This window comes from Microtus pennsylvanicus, chromosome 1, assembly GCF_037038515.1.
Source record: "Microtus pennsylvanicus isolate mMicPen1 chromosome 1, mMicPen1.hap1, whole genome shotgun sequence".
Taxonomy (NCBI): Eukaryota; Metazoa; Chordata; class Mammalia; order Rodentia; family Cricetidae; genus Microtus; species Microtus pennsylvanicus.
Genome location: NC_134579.1, coordinates 82,281,651 through 82,303,882, shown reverse-complemented (window position 1 = coordinate 82,303,882; position 22,232 = coordinate 82,281,651). Strand labels below are relative to the sequence as shown.

The 22,232-nt window shown below is 47.8% G+C and overlaps 2 protein-coding genes across 2 annotated transcripts; both read left to right on the top strand.

Annotated features, from left to right (window-relative positions):
• Nucleotides 1–6,631: 6,631 nt before the first annotated feature.
• Nucleotides 6,632–8,400, top strand: Retn (resistin). Its single transcript, XM_075956542.1, has 4 exons — nucleotides 6,632–6,669; nucleotides 6,832–6,968; nucleotides 7,848–7,925; nucleotides 8,191–8,400. Exons 2-4 carry the CDS (start codon nucleotides 6,842–6,844, stop codon nucleotides 8,325–8,327), a joined length of 342 nt encoding a protein of 113 aa, XP_075812657.1. The 5' UTR covers nucleotides 6,632–6,669; nucleotides 6,832–6,841; the 3' UTR covers nucleotides 8,328–8,400.
• Nucleotides 8,401–14,572: 6,172 nt separating this feature from the next.
• Mcemp1 (mast cell expressed membrane protein 1) lies at nucleotides 14,573–18,877 on the top strand. The gene is made up of 6 exons (XM_075967668.1): nucleotides 14,573–14,656; nucleotides 15,528–15,659; nucleotides 15,798–15,848; nucleotides 15,939–16,085; nucleotides 16,621–16,674; nucleotides 18,726–18,877. The coding sequence occupies exons 2-6, from the start codon at nucleotides 15,587–15,589 to the stop codon at nucleotides 18,875–18,877; spliced, it is 477 nt and encodes a 158-aa protein (XP_075823783.1). The 5' UTR covers nucleotides 14,573–14,656; nucleotides 15,528–15,586.
• The last annotated feature ends 3,355 nt before the right edge of the window (nucleotides 18,878–22,232 follow it).

Here is a 22,232-nt window from a genome sequence, read left to right as displayed (position 1 = left end):
AGGAAGTGGGTCGTCGCAGACTTACCCCGCCCCCACCCCGGAGACCAGCTGTCCTAGATTCAGTGCGGAAGGGGTCGGTGTTAAGTGGAGGGAGATGAAGGGTGTTTTTCCTGCTCTGTAGCTCAGGCTGCCCGGGAACTCGTTATCCCCTTGCCTCAGGCTCGGAAGTGCTGGGGTGTTCTGGCATGGGAGGTAATTCTAAAGGTAAAAATGTAAGCCCTACGATCCCTGGTGGAAAACTGCGGTTTCTTTCCCAGAATCTGTGTAGTTAAGCAAGACGAGCGCCAGGGGATGCTGTAGCTCAACTTTCCAGTTTCTTTGCTCATTCCAGATTGTAATCAGGGTTTAAGCGACTTTAAGTGGACTAAGGATTATTCCTTGGTGCTCAACAGAAGCAAAACTCTCAGTTGCTCAAGCTACTCTCACTTTAAAAAAAAAAAAAATCTCATCACACTATGTTGTCTTGACCGTGAGACGATGTGGACCAGGGTGGGGGTGGGGGCAGTGCTGGGATTAAAAGGCAGGGGTAGATCCACTGTCCCTGCCTACTTTTATTTCTTTTTTTTTTTTTCTTTTTGTCCCAAGACAGGGTTTCTCTGTGTAGCTTTGGAGCCTTTCCTGGAACTTGCTCTTTACACCAGTCTGGCTTCATATTCACAGAGACCTACCTTCCTCTGCCTCCCGAGTGCTCAGATTAAAGTCACGTGCCATCACCACCACCAGGCGGCCACCTTAACTTCTAATGATACTCGAAGTGATGTGTGTGTCTTAGGGTTACTACTGCTGTGATGAAATATGACCAAAAGCAATTTGGGGAGGAAAGGGTTTATTTCACTCACAGTTCCATATAACAGTTCATCATCAAAAGCAGTGAGGCAGGGACTCACACAGGGCAGGAACCTGGAGGCAGCAGCTGATGTAGAGGCCATGGAGGGGTGCTGCTTACTGGCTTACTCAGCCTGCTTTCTTATAGAACCCAGTACCACCAACCCAGGGGTGACACCACCCACAATGAATGGGATGGGCCCTTCCATATTAATCTCTGATTAATACAGCCCAAAAGAAGTATTTTCTCTCATGATTCTAGCTTGTATCAATGTGACATAAAACTAGCCAGTACAGTGTCTGTACCAGACACAAATCTTGATTTGCAAGTATTAATTGTCCCCCATAGTAAATGTCACCATCTGATATCTTGGCACACCTTCCACAATACAAAGAATCTCTATGAGAATAAAATGTCCGCTCTTGCTTTCTGTGTTACGTGGGTAAACCCCTCGGGGGAACTCGCTGACCTTCCTCTAGCCAGTGACACTTTGTTCCTGTCCCAGGGGCCTTTGCGCCTACAGCTCTCCTGCTACCTCCCCTTAGCTCAAGTGTCACCGCATTAGCATTACTTGCTACATGTTGTTTTCCCGGACTGTGGAGTGTCCCACACTCCGGGTTTGATTGCTGGCTTCCTTGGCACCTTCCATAATGGGTCCCCCAGCATCTATGGGCTCCCACCCCTGCCTTCCTGTCTTCCGTAAACAAACAGCATCCATTTTAATTTGATTCAGTGATCAGTAGCCAGGAAAATGCTGCGCTTGCTGGATCCTTCCTGTTGCCTCATATCAAGGGGCCTATGCTGTCCTCTCAGGGCATGTCCCTAGCCCTCAGTAACTCTCCAGGTAAGGTGTTAGGTGGGGCTCTAGGCATGACTTAGCAGTGGAGTGCTTGCTTGAAGTTTCCCGGAAAGGAACTGGGGACATGGCTCAGAGGTACAGCCCCTGCTTGGAACCCAATAGTGAGGGTGGAGCGTGCCTCAGCAGTATGGCACTGGTTCAGCGTGGTTAAGGCCCTAGATTCAGTTCTCACTGCTGCACAAATTTAAAAAAGAAAAAAGAAAGAAACAATAGCCATCAAATTCTCCGTCCAGAACATTTTTGTGTTGTTGAAATTGCTCAAATCTGGCAACACAAGTTGACTGAAGACTCCTTGCTGCCAAGAACATTGTGAAAATGTGTCTGGGGTGAGGGAATGGCCTGGTAGGGGAAAGGGTGTCCTTTCTGAGGCAAGGGTGATGTCCTCTGGGTCTAAGGTTAGCAGCACATGGTAATTGGCTGTACACAGTTCTATCTTGTGTTTGTGCGCGGTGCGTGGGATAGAACCTGAGGTCTTGGCATACCCTTGAGCCAAGCTCCAGCCCTTCATTGAGGGATTCTAGGCCGGAGCTCTTCCCCTGAGCCACACCCCAGCCCCTCCCTGGGGAATTCTAGGCCGGAGCTCTTCCCCTGAGCCACACCCCAGCCCCTCCCTGGGGAATTCTAGGCAGGGGCTCTTCCCCTGAGCCATACCCCAATCCCTTACAGAAGGATTCTAGGCAGGGACTCTTCCCCTGAGCCATGCCCTAGCCCCTAATGGGGTATTCTAGTTAGCTGCTTTTCCCCTGAGTCACACACCAGCCCCTCAATGGGGAATTTTAGGCAGGGGCTCTTTCCCTGAACCACAACCTAACTCTCCATCTTTATTTTTTGAGGCAGGGTGATATTTTAAAAATTGAACTTGAAGTTTGCTGATTCAAGCTAGACTCTGGCTGTCCAGCCGTAGGGATCCTCCTGTTTCTGCCTCCCCATCACTGGGATTATAAGTATACAGTTTTTTTTTTATTGTGGATGCTGAGAAGTTAAGTTTAGATCCTTATGCTTACAGAACAAGCACTTTCCTGACTGAGCCACCTCCCCAGCTGTCCCAGTAGCCTTTTGAATGTGCGTCCACCTCACGTGACATCAGTTGTGCCATCTGTAAAATTGCACACAACTCTTGCAAGAGTTGAGAGGGAGCGTTGCGGTACATGTGTAGTCATCGGGGTTAATGGCAGAGGCTGAAGAGATGGGAGGAGGGAGTTGGAAGGAGGATGGCTCAACTTCATTCCAGGAAACGGTAACCAGATGGTCCTGGCCCCACTCCTTCCCTCCCTCAAGACTTCTTCTTTTGGAGGAAGTTTTAAGTTGCTCCATAAATCCACGACCCATTTACTTTAGTTACTCCTGGCAGTAGAAACGCAAGGACTGTAGCTGGGGAGATGGCCCAGTGGGTGAGAGCTCTGGCTGCTCAAGGATGAGGAGGACCTGAGTGTGCATCTCTCACACCCATGGGAAAAGCTACAGTTAGTTGTGTGCTTGCCTCTAGCCCCAGCCATAAGTGTGGCTGAGACAGGAGGACCGCAGGGCTCTCTGACTATTGGTCTAGGCCCAGGTTCAGTGAGAGATCACGTGTCTTGGGAATCAGGCCGGGGGTGATGGATCTGGGCACCTGGCATGCTTCTCTGTCTTCTGCATCTTTGTGCCTGCATATGCACACAGGCACATACATCACACACAGTCCTGCACATACAAGACACACACAAGATCAATTTAAGGAAGTTTTTTTTTTAAAGTTGTGTGTTTAGGGGTTCCTTTTAACATTGGGACACCTTGTTAAATCAAGGTGAAGAGGAAGTAGAGATGTAGCTTGGAGAAAACAAGGTGTCAGGCTTAACACAGTCCAACATAGATGGAGCTTGGCAAAAGGAGACTGGAATCCTAGCATTGGAGAGGTTAAAGCAGCAAGATCACAAGTTCAAGGTTGGGGCTGGAGAGATGGCTCAGTGGTTAAGAATGCTTGCGGTTCTCAAGGATCTCTGTTTGGGTCCCAGCACCCATGTCTGACACCCACTTCTGGCTCTTTGAGGGTCACAACCCTCTATACACATAAATAAAATATAAATACACGTAACAAAAATATAAAGAAAATTAGTTCAAGGCAAGGTTACTCTTTTCGTACCCTTGGCCACATGAGGAGTTCAAGGCCAGGTTTGGATACTTGAGACCTGTGAAAACAAACAAGCAAGCACACAAACAATCCAAAAACCAACACGGACACTGGCTGCTCTTGCAGAAGACCCAAGTTTGGTTCCCAATAGCTACATGGTGACTCACAACCACCTGTAACTCCAGTTTGAAGGAACCCAGTGCTCTCTTCTGGCTCTCATGGGCATGGCGCTCATGTAGCAGATACATACACACAACTAGAAGTTTAGAAGTACAAACAAAAGTAGAAACGACATTGGTCACATTGGGGAAATCTTTATTTTTGCCTTTCATTATTAAAGATGATTCTTTAAAACCAACAGCAACATGAGGCTATAGGTAATAATACAGATGCGAGGGGAGCACAAGCTTTTTTGTTTTATTTTGTTTTTTTGAGACAGTTTCTGTGTGTAGCTTTGAAGCCTGTCCTGGCACTCACTCTGTGGAGTGGCCTCGAACTCACAGAGATCTGCCTGCCTCTGCCTCCCAAGTGCTGGGATTAAAAGGGCGTGCGCCACCACTGCCTGGCAAGTACAAGCTGTTTATTTCAAGTATAACAAATGAAACTTGTCAAATACTTAAAAGAGGGAAAAAGAAGATACCCTCCCTCCAGGCCAGAGGACTGTCTGGGTGTATTGAGAATGACGTGTCCATCTTTCTGCCCTTTTATGAGCTCAATGGTATTACTGGGCTCCCCCTCCAGAGTGATGGGCTTTACAAGAATATGCACCCTGCCTCTGAGATGAAGCAGGCACAGGGCAGATTCCCCTGGGTGTGGCCATCTTGGCCATCTTCTAGCTTCTTGCTGGCAAAGATCAACTTGTGCTGATTTGGGCTGGGGAGATGCTGTTCTTGCCTTGGATCTTTGCCTTTGACACGATGGTGTCACTGGGCTCAGCCTCTAGGCTTACCAGTTGAGGATTTTTCTTTTCCATTTATGTCTATGTGTGCATATATGTGCATGTGAGTGCAGGTGCCCACAGAGGCCAGAAGGGGGCGTTAGATCTCCTGGTACTGGAGTTTATAGGTGTTTGTGAGCTACCTGATGTGGATGCTGGAACTAAATTCCATCAGAGCAGCAGTAGACACTCTTAATGGCTGAGCCAGCTCTCTGACTCCAGTTAAAGGTCCCCCCTCCTGAGCTGCATCGTAGTGATGGTGGTAGCACTCCTCACCAAAACCCAGCTATGGTCATAATATCAGGCCTTTGAGACAGGGTCTCATGTAGCTCAGGCAGGCCAGGGACGCACTATGTAGCCAAGGATGATCTTAAACTCCCAAGCCTCGGACCTCTAACTCTCTCTCAAGTGTTATGGTTATAAGCACTGCTGCCTTGCCCTGCTTAATAATACTGCATTGGGACTGATGAGATGGCTGATGAAGGAACCTGCATCCAGGCCTGAGGACCTGAGTTTAATCCCTGGGACCCACATGGTAGGACATAACCAACTCCTGAATATTGTCCATCACAGCCAGCATATTAAAGTCCTTTCATTTGTCTAATTTATAATTTCCTCTGCCGATCTCAATTTCGCATCAGTTGCCGTCTCATTAAAAGATGGAGAGCTGGGTGGTAGTGGCTTACACCTTTAATTCCAGCACTTGGGAGGCAGAGGTGGGTGGATCTCTGTGAGTTCAAGTCCAATTTGATCTACCAGTCAAGTTCCAGGACAGTAGGGCTGTACACAGAGAAACCCTGTGTGTGTGTGTGTGGGGGGGGGAGGATGGAGAGAGGCCAGTGCAACAAGTCCAAGTCCAACAGTTTGCAAACCTGACAACCTGAGTTCAGTCGTCCTCTGACCTCCACCAAGGCATGGTGTGCGCGCGTGTGCACACACATACACACATGTGCACACACATACACACACGCACACACACACAATCACACAATACAATAACAACTAAATATTTTTTCTAAATAATATTTTTAAAGTGAGAAAATAAACCAGTCCCACTGAGTCATTTATATACATGAATATTCTGTATTCGGACCAGAACTATGACCACTCAGTGGTTATCATTTAAGTTATGTGTGAGAAAGAGGGATTTCCAAAGGACCCAGAGGGTTGGCCCCTTGCTCCCTGAACCAGAACGTAGAGCTCTTGCCTAGAATCCCCCAGTGATGAGCTTCAGGTGATGGCTGACAGCTAGAGTGACTTCTGGAACCTTCCAAGAAGGGCTGGGGGCTTAAATTCATGGTAAAGCTCCTGCTTACACTCCTATGGTGTGGGGCTGGAAGCTCCATGGTAGACTATCTGCATAGAGTACAGCCCTGAGGGGTTGGAGGTGTAGCACAGGCGGAAAGCACCTGCCGAGACTCTTCTGCTAGGTGGCTGGGGACATGGTTCAGAGTTAGGGGCCTGCCTAGAATCCCCTAGTGAGGAGCTGGGGATGTGACTCAGCAACTGAGCACTTGTCTAGATTTTAGGTGGTAGGACTCGATTACAGAGTATGTCTACAACCAAACAAAGAAACATACACGACAGCTGTGGTCACACAGGGACATTGTCTCAGTTTGCATGTCCAGCTCCTCCCTGAAGGTAACGCCTTGACTCCTACCCCTGCCTCTCCCACTCTGGTCCCTGGAGTTATCCACAGATATCACCTCCTGAGCAGTACCTGATGCAGGAGGGGCTGTGCAGGAGGGAAGTACCTCCTCTGGGGTCTCTAGAGTCTGCTTCTCTTGGCCCAGATGTGGCAATGGAGGGCAAGGGCCAAGGGGCCAAGGGACTTATTACCCAAGGCAGGATGGGCTCCGTCCAGAGGTCTACAAAAAGGAGCTGTGGGACAGGAGCTCATGGCCAGACCTGATTTGTGTCCCGCTGAGTCCACTGCCACAGTAAGTGACAGCCCTTCCCTAGTCGGAGCTCCGATGTGGGGTACCTAGGGCCACTGAATATCCATTCCTGTGTTCCACAGGTACCAAAGGCCATTGTGGTCTGGCTCTCTCCAGTGTGGGAAGAGTCTGATCTAAGGTGGGGCTCTTGGTTGTCTCTTGCAGTACTTACAGGATGAAAAACCTCTCGCTTCTCCTCTTCCTCCTCTTCCCTGTCCCGGGGTTGCTGGACTCCAGCAGATCACTCTGTTCCATGGATAAAGCCATTGACAAGAAGATCAAGCAAAGCTTCAGCTCCCTATGTGAGGAGCCCCCCACCCAACCTTGCTGAGAGCCTCACAGGCTTATCTCATCCCCGTGGGTCTCATGACAGACCCACCCAGCTGCAAGGCTAAACTCACCCAGTCTGCAGCTTCCAACCCAACCCCACCCTGCCCTACCTTGAATCACAGCTCCAACCCACAACCTAACTCCTTCCCATCATCACCCCAAACCTCCCCTCACCCCCAAAAGGCTTCAATTTGCAGTTCAAGGAGTCTTCCAGCCCCTGTTCCTTTTGCCTCAGTCTCCTGAGTGTTTGGAGTACAGGTGTGAGCCACCATTCTATCCTCTCGGGGGACAAAATATTTTACTCTACACAAGTGTGCTGCACGTGTGTGTGTGTATATATATATGTGGCACACATGTGTGAAGGTGCTGCACGTGTGTGTGTGTATATATGTGGCGCACATGTGTGAAGGTGCATGTGTGTGTGTGTATATATGTGGCACACATGTGTGAAGGTGCATGTGTGTGCATCGGCATGGGGAAGCCTGAAGCTGATATATAGCCATCATTCCTGATTTCTCTCTACTTTGTTGAGAGTCCCTCAGTTGAACCCAGGACTTGTGGGCTTGGGAGAGTCTAGGCAGCTTGTTCTGGGGACCCCATGTCTGTCTGTCTCCTGGACTCTGGGTTTATAGGTGGCCCCACGCACGCCTGCCTGGCTTTTAGGTGGGTTCAGGGAATCTGAGCTCTGGTCCTCGCACTTATGAGTCAAACTCTTTACCCACCGAGCCATCTCCCCACTCTGCTGGGAAGGGTTTGACTCCTTTGCTAGTGTCAAACCCAGAGGTCTCCCCGTGCAAGGATGCAGTTGGGACAGCCTCGTTTTACCACCCCTTCCGCCCTCCTTTCTGCAGGGTCAGAAGCAGTAATCAGCGGTGGCATCCGATGCTGGACAGTCTCTTCCAGAGGGGACTTGGCCTCCTGCCCAGAAGGTGAGTGCAAACTGTTCCTCAGACTTTCTGGACGTCCCCCGAGACTCCTCTGCTTCCTCAACTCGGTCCCCAATATCTACTTCCTTAGGACTCTGTCCCACCCTCCAGTCTTCTTGCTCCCAGCCCAGCTCCAGGTCTCCATCAGCCCCCCCCCCCCAGTCATTTTACCCTCTACTTCCTGGGCAACAGCCTCCAGCCTCCTCAGCCCATCTCCCCCGCCCACTCCTGCAGTTTCTCAGCTTCTCAGGGGCTTCTCTCTTTGCAGGCTTAGCAGTCACCAGCTGCTCCTGTGGCTCTGCCTGTGGCTCGTGGGATGTTCGAGAGGGAACAACGTGTCACTGCCAGTGTGCAGGCATAGATTGGACAGCAGCCCGTTGCTGTGCCCTGGGGGTTGGTGCCTGAGGTCTTGAGAGTTGAGCTGGTCTGCCCTGTGCTGGGGCAGAGGGATGGGGCTGGCGAGAGGGCAGGGGGCAAGTCCAAGATGAGGGGCTGGAAACGGGATGAGGTGATAGTGATGTTGCTGCTGATGGTGATGATAAAGGTGAATGGTGAAGTGGACACGAGCCTCGTGTGGTTTCTTTAGTGGAGAAGGAGGTGTGTGGGAAGTGTTGTACCACATGGAAGGTTTTTTCTCTCTATCCCCTTTTCTGTTTCTTTTTTTCTTTTCCTTCCTCCTATCCCACCTTTTCAACAGGGTCTCATGTAATCCAGGCTAGCCTTAAACAATACTCGCCATCACAGATGAGACTGGACCTTGGCAGGACGGGGGATCCATAGTTCTCAAGTCCATTTTTTACTTCTGTGGATGCACTGTCAAATACCTACTTATAATCAGAGGCATCCAGGGCACCTAGCCTGTCCCTCCCCGCCCCAGGAATCCTAGAATAGAAAAGCCCAGGGCAGAGGATAATTTTTTCCTTGTATCTTGAGCTCAGACTAAAGCACAGCCTGCGGGTGCTAGTGAGTGTCTATTGAATGAGAGGCAGTGAGACAACTCAGTGGGGAGGCGATCTGAGATAGATTCCTGGAACCTGCGTGGTGTGGGGAGAGTGCTGACTCCTGCAAGTTGTCCTCTCACTTCCACGTGCACTTGAGGTACCTGTGCACCATGTGCACACACACAGTAGACAAATAATAAATAAATGCAATAAAATGTTTGTCGAATTAATAACTCTGTGATGGTTAATCTTGATTGTCAACTTGACAGGATGGAGGGTTACCTAGAAGACACACATCTGGGCATGCCTGTGAGGGGGTTGGTAGATTGGGTTAATCGATGGGTACATTAGTGTACATTAGTCCTGAATGAAGGTGGTAACATTTCACTGTTGGACATCCTGATTACGTAGAGAGGAGAAAGTGGGAGCTGGAGAGAGTTCAGAGGTTAAGAGCACTTGCTGCTCCCTCAGAGGACCCCAGTCAGTTTCCCAGCACCTGTGATGGGCAGCTAACAACCACCTCTAATTCATGTGCCCAGACCCATGCATTCACCGCACACACACGCCAAAACAAAAACAAAGAACAAAAAAAATCATAAACCCCAAATCCATGAAAACACAAAATTGAAAAGAATAATGTACAAGAAAAAGGCCCATAAGATAAGAAATATAAAACAAAAAGCCTACAAAAACACCATTGAGTTCTTCCTGTGCCTGGTGTCTTCCCCTAAGTATGGTTCATAAGCCCGTGAGACTCCATTTGAGAGAAACAAATTTTCCTTTGCAAGCAGTTGTCAGGTGAAGATGGCTTCTTGGTCAGGAGTGGGAGGCCATGTCCACTCCCCCCTCTCTGTTTTGGGACGCCATCTGACTTGACCTGCATACAGGTTCATATGTACATTAGTCCTATTGGTCCGGAAGACACTGTTCCTTTGGTGTCGTCCATTCCCTCTGGTTCTTACAGTCTTTTCTCTCCTCTCCTGCATAGCTCCCTGAGTCCTGAGGGGGAAGGATTTGATGAACACAATGTAGTGTTATTTCATGTGTATTTTAATAAATAAAGCTTGCCTGAAGATCAGATAGTAAAACAGCCACCGTGGGCAGATTTACAGACCACACAGTGGTGACACACATCTTTATTCCCAGTGGTCACAGTAGTTTGCCATAGAAACCAGGCAGTAGTGGTGCACGCCTTTAATCCCAGCACCAGAGAAGAATATAAGACTGGAGTTTTATGGCTGTTTTGCTTTTCTGACCTTCAGATTGAGCCCCAATATCTGTCTGTGGGTTTTTATTAATCGTGCTACAATTTAGGACCGAGTGTTCCCAATTTTCTCACTCTGCACACTGTCCAGTTTGGGGTCTCTTTGTTAGCTCCTATCTACTACAAGAAGAAGCTTCTCTGATAACAACTGAGCGAGATACTGATCTCTGGGTATTGTAGAATGTTGTTTGGAGACATTTTTTTTGCTATGTTCCTTTAGCATAACAATAGTATTTGGTTTTCCCCTAGATCCATGGCCAATCCAATCTCAGGTTCTTGGCCACTGTGGCATTGTCAGACTCATGGAGTGGCCCCCAAATCCAGCCAGAGAGTGCTTGGTTACTCACACAATGCTTGTGACACTATTGCATCAGCATTTCTTTCAGGAAAGTCACTGTTGTGGGCCACAGGGCTTGTAGCTACCTTAGAGATTACCCCTCTCCTTTGGTAGCAGGCAGAGTACCTTCCAGTACCATGAACACTAGTCAGTAGGGGTGAGGGTTCTAAGTAGACACCAATTCTACTTCTCCATGGTCTATGAGTTTTGTAGGTGCTGTCTTGAACAAATAGGGCCTTACTATCAGTTTATACTAATAGTTGGGGCTCCATCTGCCTTGGAGGCACACAGGTTCATATGTACACGAGTAGCTGGAGTTGTTTTGGGGTTTGCACGGGGGCCCTTTTTGGCCAATTCAAGTAAATATAACCTATTCCTGGCACTGGAGGGTTCACTTGGTGGGGAAAGATGTCTAGTCTAGTTGGAGCATTGTTGCCCTGTTATTTTGAGACTTCATTTACATTTCTTTCATTCACACACATACATATATATGCACATATATATACACACATATATGGAAACATCAACAGGAATAGGTTTGTATATGGCCCCTCAAATGGCACTTATTGTTAGCTGCTCCTCCCTGTATTCCCTCCCTTACCCCCTCTTCCCTCCGCCTTCCCATTTAATCCTCCCACTCCAATATCCCCATAACTATTTATTCTATTTCTCCTTTCTTGAAGATTGTCCCCATGTCCAGTCTCTTACCCTATACCTAACCTCTGTGGTTTTGCAGATTGTAGTATATATACTGAAGGCTAAAAAGCTAACATCTACACATAGGAGAATACATATCGTATCTGTCTTTTGTGGGCTGGGTTATACCTCCTTCAGGATGATGTCTTTCTAGCTCCCTCCATTTACTTGAAAATTTCATGATTTCACTTTTTTTAAAAAAATGATTTTTTCAAGACATTGTTTCTCTGTGTAGCCCTTGCTGTCCTGGGATTCTCTCTGTACACCAGGCTGTCCTCAGACTCACAGAGATCTGCCAGCCTCTGCCTCCCAAGTGCTGGGATTAAAGGCTTTTGCCACCACTACCTGGCATAATTTCTTTTCTTTTCTCCACCCTTGGTACCAGCCATCCACCTATTCAGTAGGCACAAAGGGGGCATCTTTTGTTTTGTTTTGTTTTTTAAAGACAGGGTTTCTCTGTAGCTTTGGAGCCTGTCCTGGAACTACCTCTTGTAGGCCAGGCTGGCCTTGAACTCACAGAAATACGCCTGCCTCTGCCCCCCACCCCAGTGCTGGGATTAAAGGCGTGTGCATCACCATCACTTGACTATCTAATTTTTTAAATAATATTCCATGGTGTGAATGTACCAGATATTGGTTATTCATTGGTTGATGAACATCTAGGCTCTAGTGGTCCTTTGGTTACATGATCAAGTGTGGTATAGCTGGTCCTTTGGTAGATCTAGTCTCAGTTTCCCAAGGAACTGCCACACTGATTCCCATAGTGGTTTCACGAGCTTGCTGTCCCACCAGCAATGAATGAGTGTTCCCCTTTCCCAGCAAGAGCTGTCATTTGTTTTATTGATCTTGATTGTTCTGATAGGTGTAAAATGAAATATCAAAGTGGTTTTAATTTACATTTCCCTGATGGCTAAGGGTGTTGAACATTTCTTTAAGTGTTGTGTTTTTTGTCAAGAGAATTCTTTTTTTAATATTTTTTTTATTTTATGAACATTGATGTTTTTCCTGATTTTATGTCTGTATGAGAGTGTCAAATCACTTGGAGCTGGATTACAGACATTTATGAGCTGCTATATGGGTGCTGGGAATTGAACTCAGGTCCTCTGGAAGAGCAGCCAGTGCTCTTAATCACTGAGCTTTCTCTCCAGCCCACTCTTTTGAGAATTCTATGTCAGTTCCATATCCCATTTTAAATTGGGTCATTTGTTTTCTTGATGTTTAGTTTTTTCAAGTTTTTAAAAAATATATTTTAGATATTAGCCCCTCTGTTGGATGTGTAGTTGGTAAAAATCTTTTCCCACTCTGTAGGCTGCTGCTTTGTCTGAATGATAGTGACGTTTGCCTTACGGAAGCTTTTCAGTTTCATGAGGTCCCATTTATTAATTATTGATCTCAGTGCCTATGTTATCAATGTTCTGTTCAGAAAGCCTTTTCCTGGCCCATGAGTTCAAGGCTATTCCCACTTTCATTTTCTATCGGATTCAGTATATACAACCTTACGTTGAGGTTCTCGTTCCATTTGTAGTTTTATTCTGGGTGATGAATATGGATCTATTTGCATTCTACTTCACGCAACCATCCAGCCTGACCAGCACTACTTGTTGAAGGTGTTATTTTTTCCCCCAGTGTGTATTTTTCACGTCTTTGTCAAAGATCAGGTGTCCATAGACATGAGGATTTATGTCTGGGTCTTCAATTAATTTCTATTGAGCAACACACTGGTTTTTGTGTCAATATCATCCTGTCTTTATTACTATAGCTCTGTATAGCAATTTGAGGCCAATGGTGGTGATATCTCCAGCAGTTCCTTAAATAAATAAAGTCTTAAAAATTTTAAGACATCACTTAGACGATAGACACTCAAAATATACGAATACGCATTCATATTCATGTGGATATGTCATAGTTACAAAAGTATGCAAATAAGCGTGTGGCATACATACATGAGCTGTGACTGAAGGCATTTGGAGGTTTGAATGTGCATGTATGTGAATGCATGTGTGTGAACCAGGAAGGGGAACAGATAGATGGAGTGAGTGCCTTTTTTCCTTCTGGTGTGTCCATGTGGGGGGGAGAGAATACCTTGAGGACGCCACCAGGGCAATTGTTACGGACTTGGGTCTGCCCTCAGTTTAGATGTAGGTGTGGTGTCAAAGTGGTTTTCTCTTCTTGCCTCACATCCGTCTTGCTCCCATGGTGCAATCGGTTAACATGTGATACTCGTATAAAAAGTAGAACTTGGGTGGGGCGGGGTTGAGCTATGGAGTGGGGCTGGAGGAGGAAGGTGTTTTGGGGAGAGGGAACTCAGCCGCTGTTTTAAAAGTCAGATTCTGAGTTGATACAGCTTTTCTTGTGGAAACAGAAAGCATAGAAGAAAAGCTGGTCATGCGGGGCACAACTGTAATCCCAGCTGGGGAGGTGGAAAGAGGGAGCCTTAGGACTTGTTGCCCAGCTAGCCTTGCGTACTTGGTGAGCTCCAGGCTACTGAGAGAGGCTGCCTTAAACACAAGGTGCCATTGCCTGAGGATCAAAAGCTGGGGTTGTCCTCTGCCCGCCCCCAAAAAAGTCAGGGAGATGCAGTCAGGCCCATTCCATCTGTCTGTTCCATGTGTGTATCTTCCAGGCGGTGGTGGTACACACCTTTAATCCCAGCACTTGGGAGGCAGAGGCAGGCAGATTTCTGTGAGTTCAAGACCAACCTGGTCTACAAGAGCTAGTTCTGGGACAGCTCCAAAGCCACAGAGAAACCCTGTCTTGGGGAAAAAAACAAAACAAAACAAAACAACAACAACAACAAAAAACCATGTGTGTGTTTTCCATTCAGACCCTCTGGCTTCCTCAAAATCTCTCTTCTGTCCTAACATCTAGGATCCCCTCTTGGCCATCCATGAGACTTCTGTCACTCTAAAGGAGTCATTTAGAGTGTTGCGGAAACTGGAGATGCCTCTGAGCAGGAGATCTGGTGTGGATCCCTGAAAGCAGGAGATGAAGCCTTCTTCCCTCCCGTCCACCCTCAGATTTCCTCATCTGTCTTGACGCCTTCCGGTAGGTGGGGATATGAGAACACTTGGGAGGTCCAGGGCCCAAGGCTGTGGTAATCTCTTTCAACCAACCAAGCAGAATGCAGGCATCAGCCTCCCAGGACAAGACCCGGAGGAAACCAGGCCATAATGAAGGTCAGGACACTTGGGATGGGAAGGGGAAATGAGGAAGCCTGAGGTAAGAGCGGTCAGGACAGAGGAACTCCTTTCTTCGAGGGGCTCACGACATCTGCACTGCTTAATCACAAGGCTGATTTTGGTCCTTTATGCATGCTTTATTATAAATCCCCTAGACTGAACTCCCCCACCAACGCCCCAAATATCTGGATGAGTCTCAGCATCTCCTCTCATCAAACCATACACAGGTACTCAACATCCTGACTATGAGAATATAACCTTGGCCTTCAGAAACAAGGAAGAGCTCAAACTCAAACAATCAGCACCCAAGAAACAAGGTGAGCAGACACCTGCTTGCCCACCCCCACGCTAACCTTAAGGAGTACGTGGAGGGGTGAGTGCTGGAGAGTGTGGGGTTGGTGGCATTAAAGATGGCCATGCAGTTGTGGTTGTGGCTCAGCTGGAGACAACTTGCCCAGCATGCACAATGCCCTGGTTCAATCCCCAGTTCTGTATGAACTGGGTGTGGGTGCTCACCTATTATTCTAACATTTGGGGGCTCAAAGCAGAGATTAAAGGTCATTGTAGGCTACACAGAGAGTTGGAGGCTTGCTTGGGATATAAGAAACCTTAACTAACTAGCTAGCTAACTAACTAGATTGTGGGACTGGGGATGTGGATAACTCAGTGGTTAAAAGTGATGCCGCACAAGGATGAGGGCCAGAGTTCAGATTCCAGCACCCACAGAATAAACCAAGTGTCCTGTGTATGCCTGTAACCCCAGCACCAAGGGGTGGAGACAAGAGGGTCGTGCTAATTCCCAGCTTTGCTGAATAAACAAGAGAGTCTCTGCCTCAAAGAAACAGGCAGAGAGTGACAGAGGAGGATACCCAGTGCCCCCCCCCTCCCAAACACTACTGTTACGTACTCTGGTGGGGGTGGCTTTGTAGCTGAGACGATGGAAGCGGGGTTTCTGAAAATGCTTCAGGCAGTGCTGTTGGCTGCGCTTTTAGTCTTTGGGTGACAGAATTTGTTGAGAGGAATGTGAGGGTCACAGTGTAAGGAATACAAGATAGTAGTACTGACACTCACTGAGTGGGGATGTCCTCGGTGGTCCTCGGTGCTGATGATAGATGCTACAGACAGTAATGAAGGCCTGGTTGGTGGGGCTGGGCTCTGCAAGTCACGTGCCCTGTGTTTTCGTCCCAGCCCAGGTCAAGCCATCACCGGACACACCCCAGATCCCCCCCTGGTTTCACAGAACCATCATGATCTTATATGTCCTCCTCGCTCTCATCTTTTCATTTTGCATCATCCTGTCGGCCTTGGTCCTGGTCAAAAGCAAGTGATCCTGGGAGCTGGGAGAGGGGCGGGATTGTGGAATTTCCTCTGCTACCTCTCCCTTCCCCCAACTCCATTTCCAAGAAGGCTAAAAGGAGGGTGGGGGTCTTAAAAGCTTTTCTATCCTCTCCTAAACAGATTCTGAAATGTCCAGGGAGCTGTGGAGCTTGAGAGTGGAGCTTCTGAATGGTGAGTGGGAGGAGCAAAGGAGGCCCACAGTGGTGCTGGTGGGACAGGAGAGGGGCGGCCATCTGAACATCTCAAACGCTGTGCCCGTAGTTTCAAGCCTGGTGCAGCAGTGCCAGGATCAGCAAGACAATCATTGGAAAGCTGTCCAGACGGGCATCCGGGAGGCCAAGAGTAACATTGCTACCGTCTCAAGCAAAGTGCAGAGTGGAAACGACAAGCTGAAGACGGTGCTAGCAGGTATTCCTTCACAGGCCTGCTCTCTTTGGGTGGAGTTGTTTGGGCGCTTGGAACACTGGTGGGGCTGTGAAGGTGACACAGCCGGTAAGGTACAACATGAGGACCTGAGTTCATATCCCCAGGGCTCACGTAAGAACTGGGCATGGTGGCACAGCTCTGTAACCCCAGCAGTTGGGCAAGGGTGGTGGTGGTAGAGATAGGCAGATACATGTGGCTTACTGGTCAACCAGTCTAGCCAAATCCCCATGTTCAATGAGAGACCATGTTTCCAAAAATAAGGTCATAAAGGAAAACAGCTAGTTGGTGCCAGCTTCTGACTTCTTTACACATTTGCACACACAAGTGCAAATACTGTGAACATATACACATGCACAAATCACACACACACACACACACACACACACACACACACCATTTCACTACCGCGAACCACCAACATCTGAATCTCCTTCACTCAAACTGAAAACTGCTAATGATATTAGGGCTTTATTTGCGGCCCTACTCCAGATTTGCCTGTCTCTTCTCCTCCCACCAGATATAACTGACATCAAGAAAACCCTTCAGGAGCTAGAGAAGAAAGTCCTCACTCGTAAGCCGGGGCTAGGGAGGTGCGTTGGGGTAGAGTTCCAGACCTAGTGCCGGTCTGCCTGACCTCAGCTTTCTCCTCTCTGACAGCGCCCACTTCTAAGTAAATAAGAGGACATCACAGCCATAACTGGAAGGACTTGGGATTGCACCTGCTAGTGAAGATGGCAAATGGGGGTACCCGGCTTGAGTGTGAGTCTGCCATTCATCCTCGTAGAGAAAATTATCCGTCTGAGGGAATGACTGTTGAAGAGTGTGCCCGTAAGGGGACATTTTGTGGCATATGGAGTTTCCATGCATCCAAGGAGAGGGTGCTACGGTGGAAAGAGAACATGGATGTCACAGCATGTGTTACTCTTTATGGGCCACACAAAGAGGCCATGTATGGCCTGACGTATATGAGAATAGGCATGTCCTGTTGGATAGCTGTTCCTGTGAAGCCCTCAAAGTGTGTCATTGCGAGTGTGGGTGTAGGTGATATGTGGGATATGCCTCCCCATTAGCTTGAGCGTGTATGTGTGCATGTGGCTATTTTGTGTGTGTACACTCTGGGGATGTACTGCGTTGTGTGTCATTCCTAGAGTGCTTGGCTGTGTCATCTTGTGGGTTCAGAGCGTGTACACAAATGCACCCATTAATTTCTGTGCTTGTATTTTCTGACTCATGACGATAAATGCCAAGAGGAATGATAACGGCTCTCGAGCTGCTGTTGGATTGTCTGTGGGACAGAAGTTCAGGACTGGTGGGGAGACTAGATTTAGGGCTTGGATTTGGGATGGGACAGATCATTCATTGCTGTAATCCAGGCACGATGCAGCTGAACTGTAAGTCCATCACTTGGGGGGCTGATGTAGGAGGATCATGAGTCCAAGGCCAGCTCTGGCTATAAAAGACGAGTTTGGGTGGGTAGTGAGCTGGCTCAGAATATAAAAGGTACTTGGCATCGTCTTACCTGAGTTCCATCCCTGGGATCCACACAGTGGGGCAAGAAAGCCACTTCTGACCATTCATGCATATCATAGCACGTGCACACACAAATACTAAAATAAAAATAAAATTTAAAAATATCCACAGGAATCTATATCCTACCACAGAGACACTTGCTCATCCATACAATGGATGATGTAATAGAGCTTATTGCTGCTCTGTTCACAATAGCCAGGAAATGGAAACAGCATAGACGTCCATCAACTGATGGCCATGAAGATGTGGTGCACATATTCATGATGGAATTTATTCAGCACAAAAGAAAAATTAAATTTGCAGGAAGATGGATGGAACTGGAAATCACTGTGTTAAGTGAAACAAGCCAGACTGAGAAAGGCAAAATGTTGCCTCTTATATGTGGAGTCCAACTTCATACACACATATGCATATATGTATATATATATGTATACACACAACATATATATATACACACACATACATATATGTTGAAAGAAAGTGGAAAGGATACTGGGGAGGTAGGGTCCTAGTGGGATTGTGAGCCAGGAAGATGGAAGAGCGGAGATTTAAGGGAAGAGTCAACCCAAACTAGATACGTATGAAAATGTCATTAAGTAGCTAATTCAAAATAGAAAAATGCTCAGGGTAGGCTGCTGAGTTAGGTAGACATGCGCGCCCCCTTGCGGCTGCTCTCTCGCAAACCTGGGTGTGCATTTGTCCGCCCCTCCCCGTACTTGAGCCCGCACGGTACCCTTTTAATGACTCAAAGCGCTCGCAAACAGCCCGGTGCAGTTTCGGTGAGACCCCAGCTCTTCCTGCATCGGCCTCGTCCTTTCTTTGTGGATCTCAGCTGCGTCTCCCACCCCATCTGCTTTGGATTGTTCTTGGGGCGGAGTGCGGTGGGGGTGTTGACTGGGAGGTCTTGAGACACCAGTCCTGGAGCAGCTCAGCTCACCCTCTCAGAGCATAAAGGTAGAGGGGTCTCCCACGTATTCTGCACAATACCCTTCCCGGCTGGCGTGCAGTACCGCCCAACCCCATCCCTACAACCCCGGGTCCTGGTGCATGCATACTGGGGTAGAGCTCTTGACTTCTACCCCATTCCACAAGAGTGTCTGTCGTTGCTTTATCGGGAGAAGCACTCGAGGCTCCACTTCGCCTCCGAGATCCTTTTCTGGAACCTTGCGCTACCCAACGCCGGCTTCTTGATCTGCTGTGGCGACAGTCTTCTCCAGGCCCTTGTCTCCTCTCCAAAGGGTTAATGCAATGGCGTGGGTCAGGGTTCTGGTAAGGACCACCCGTTGGGAGGCGGCTTCAGTTTCAGATGATGTAATTCTCCTTCCTCAGTACAGATTGGACTAATTAGGTTTAGCTGAGTCTATAAGCACCGTCCCTCGCCCTTTTTTTTTCTTTTAGGATGATGGCCCCTGTCTGAGTATGGTTTTAAGCTCCGTAACGATTTGGCTTGGGCTTCCTTAGTCTTTTTTTCTAAAGCTCCAGTCCCCATCACGTGTGATTAACTAACCTCCATGACTGTTTATTGTCTTCGTTCTCCCCTGGGCACCTTGCTTGCTTTGCCCTCACCTACAGTTTGCTCGCCCTGGGCTTTTCATTTTAAAGTCTGATAAATTGCCCTAACGATTCAATTTGGGTCAACTCTTCCCGCCTGAGTGTGTTGATTTCTTTTTGTTCCGGCGCTAGGAAGACTTCATAGACTTTTATCACAGCATAGCATAGAATTTGGGGGTGATATAAATCTGTGTTCCCTGGGCCACAGCCATTGATAATTTACCTCCAGAATAAACTTATCTCTTATTACTATTGAAGTGAGAGTTGTGTGTTTGCATTGATAGGGCAGAGGCAGGAGGATCGCTGCAAGTTCAGAACCATCCTGGGATATATATATCCAGACTTAAAAAATGTAATTATGGTTATTTTGGGGGGTTATTAGATAGTGGTGGTTATATATGGTTATAGATAGTGGCGGATGCAAAATGCTTGTCAAATACATTGGCAGAAACATCAATTAGGCAGGCAACAAAGTGGAGAAATCTCTGCTACTGGTCTCAGATATTATCTCCTGGACTCTAGTGTTCTGCTAGTAGATACATTCCAATAGGTCAGACAATGAGAACCAAGCAGACATTGTAATTAGGTTCCGGACCTGCAACATTCCAGCCTCTCCACCACCACGGAATCTCTAAGCGGTGGTTCAGTCTTGCTGAAGGGTCCATATAAGGAACAATTCCTTCGTTCACAGCCTCCAGTGTGCAGCGGCTATAGGCAAGGAAAGTGAAACTCGTCCCTTGCAGTGCTGAAGTATGGGCAGCCCGTTTACATTGGGTTTCATGGTCTCAGTTGATGAGGATGACTGACCAGGTCTCTTCCTCAAGGAACAGGTTCCACCAAGATACGAACTCAGATCGCTGGATACAGAGTCCAGAGCGTTAACCATTACACCACAGGAGCTGGGGCATTCAGCACCATATTCAGTTGTATTTACTGTTTTTGTTGTTTTGCTTTTTATTTGTTTTTAGACCAGTAGAAATGTTCGCTGATAGAAATTGGGCAAATGAAAAACATATTAATATTCATTTACTTCCAAGATTGACCTGTGAGGCCAAGGATGATCTTGAACTCCTGATGCTCCTGCCTCTACCTCCCAGATGCTGGAGGCATTTTCTCAAATTGACAAAAGCCCACCAGGACAATATGGGAGGTATTATACTAATTAAAAGCAGTATTGGGGCTGTCAGCCCGAAGGACTCAAATGATGGAAGAAGAGAATTGGCTCACAAAAGTGGCCCTCTGACCTCTACTCATGCTATGGGACACACACAAGCAAGCATACACACATGCACACAAAATTAATAAAAATGTAATAAATCTATTAAACATTAAAAATTAGACTTGTCCATTTTATGGTATGGGTGCTTTGACTGCATATACGACTACATGTATCTGCACCACACGCTGCCTCACGCTTGTGGAGGTCAGAAGAGAGCATCGAATCCCTGGAATGGTTCTGAACCACCATATGTGACTGCATGAATCTGCACCACACGCTGCCTCACGCTTATGGAGGTCAGAAGAGAGCATCGAATCCCTGGAATGGTTCTGAACCAATGTGGGTGTTGGTGTTTTGAACCGTGGTCCTCTGCAAGGGCAACTAGTACTCTCTGAAAGGACACTAGCCCACTTGAGCATGTGGCTCAGGCAGGCCTTGTCCCCTCTGCCTTGCTAAAAACCATTAGATTACATTCCTAAGCTGTCCGCCAAGGTCTACTCCCTTATTTGGCCACTTCCTCCTTCTGAGGAAATCAGAAATCAGAAGCCCCCTTTGGTTCACCAAATTAAAACTGAACACCTCATCCTAACAGGGAATTTCCCCATATATATATATATCATTTGCCTGTGTCCTGTGTCTGTCTCCCTTCTATGCAGAGGCAGTCAGTCCATTGTCCCTCTGAGACAAATCCCCTTACCCCTTTCCCTCGTCCCCTTCCCCTTCTCCCTCATCCTCTCTTTTATCATTGCATCCTAGCCCATTCTAACACAGACTCCCCTTTCTTAAGAATCACACCCACAAGGCCATTGGCTGCTGCTTTCCTGCCTGTCAGAAAGCAGCCACTTTAACTTTTCTTCCCCTCTTGAAGGATCTCTGTGGTGTGGTTTGTGCCTAATTGGGGTCTGGAAAAGAGCCCCCTTCACTCTTAGCAACTGAGCCATTTCCCTAGTTCTCAAAACAAAGCAAAACATTTAAAAAATAGTATTTTGGGTCAGGGGATTGAAGAGCTTTAGCAGGCCCGAGCACGGCTGACACAGGCCTGAGCACGGCAAACAGAGGCCCGAGCATGGCCGACACAGGCCCGAGCATGGCCGACACAGGCCCGAGCACGGCCGACACAGGCCCGAGCACGGCCGACACAGGCCCGAGCACGGCCGACACAGGCCCGAGCACGGCCGACACAGGCCCGAGCACGGCCGACACAGGCCCGAGCACGGCAAACAGAGGCTTGAGCATGGCAAACATGGCACCGGCAGATTTTGCCCTTTCCCCTTTCCTCACCCTTGCTAACCCATTAGATTATACCCCTGAAGCCAGCCCTCAATGTCTATTCTCTTATTGGCCACTGACTCATTCCGAGGCTGATCACCCAGGTCCAGCTATGAGAACATCAAGGTCCAGCAATCAAAATTATTATTTTGACTAACCAAATTAAGTACCCAATCAGAATTCACCAACACACCCTGCCTCATTCAAACACAAACCTCCCTTCTTCTCTCTTGAAACTAATGCTTGCAAAGCCGTTTGCTGCTGTTTCTGCTTGGTTAAGATTCAGTCACCTGGTCTTTTCGCCTTACTTAATAAAGGATCTCTTTGTGTTTGATTCGTACTTGGAAATTGGTGTTTGGGTGTGGTCTGTACCTAATCCGGGGTCCTAGGGGAACACCCAGCAGTACAAGGGTCCCTCCAGGAATAATCTACTCTTTAGAGCCCTCGCTACATTGCCAGAACCCACGTGAACGGTCACATATGTTGGTGCACAGCTGTAATCCCGGTGCTGAGGAGACAGAGCCGGGGGATCCACGGGGCTCATGGTCAGCCACCCCAGC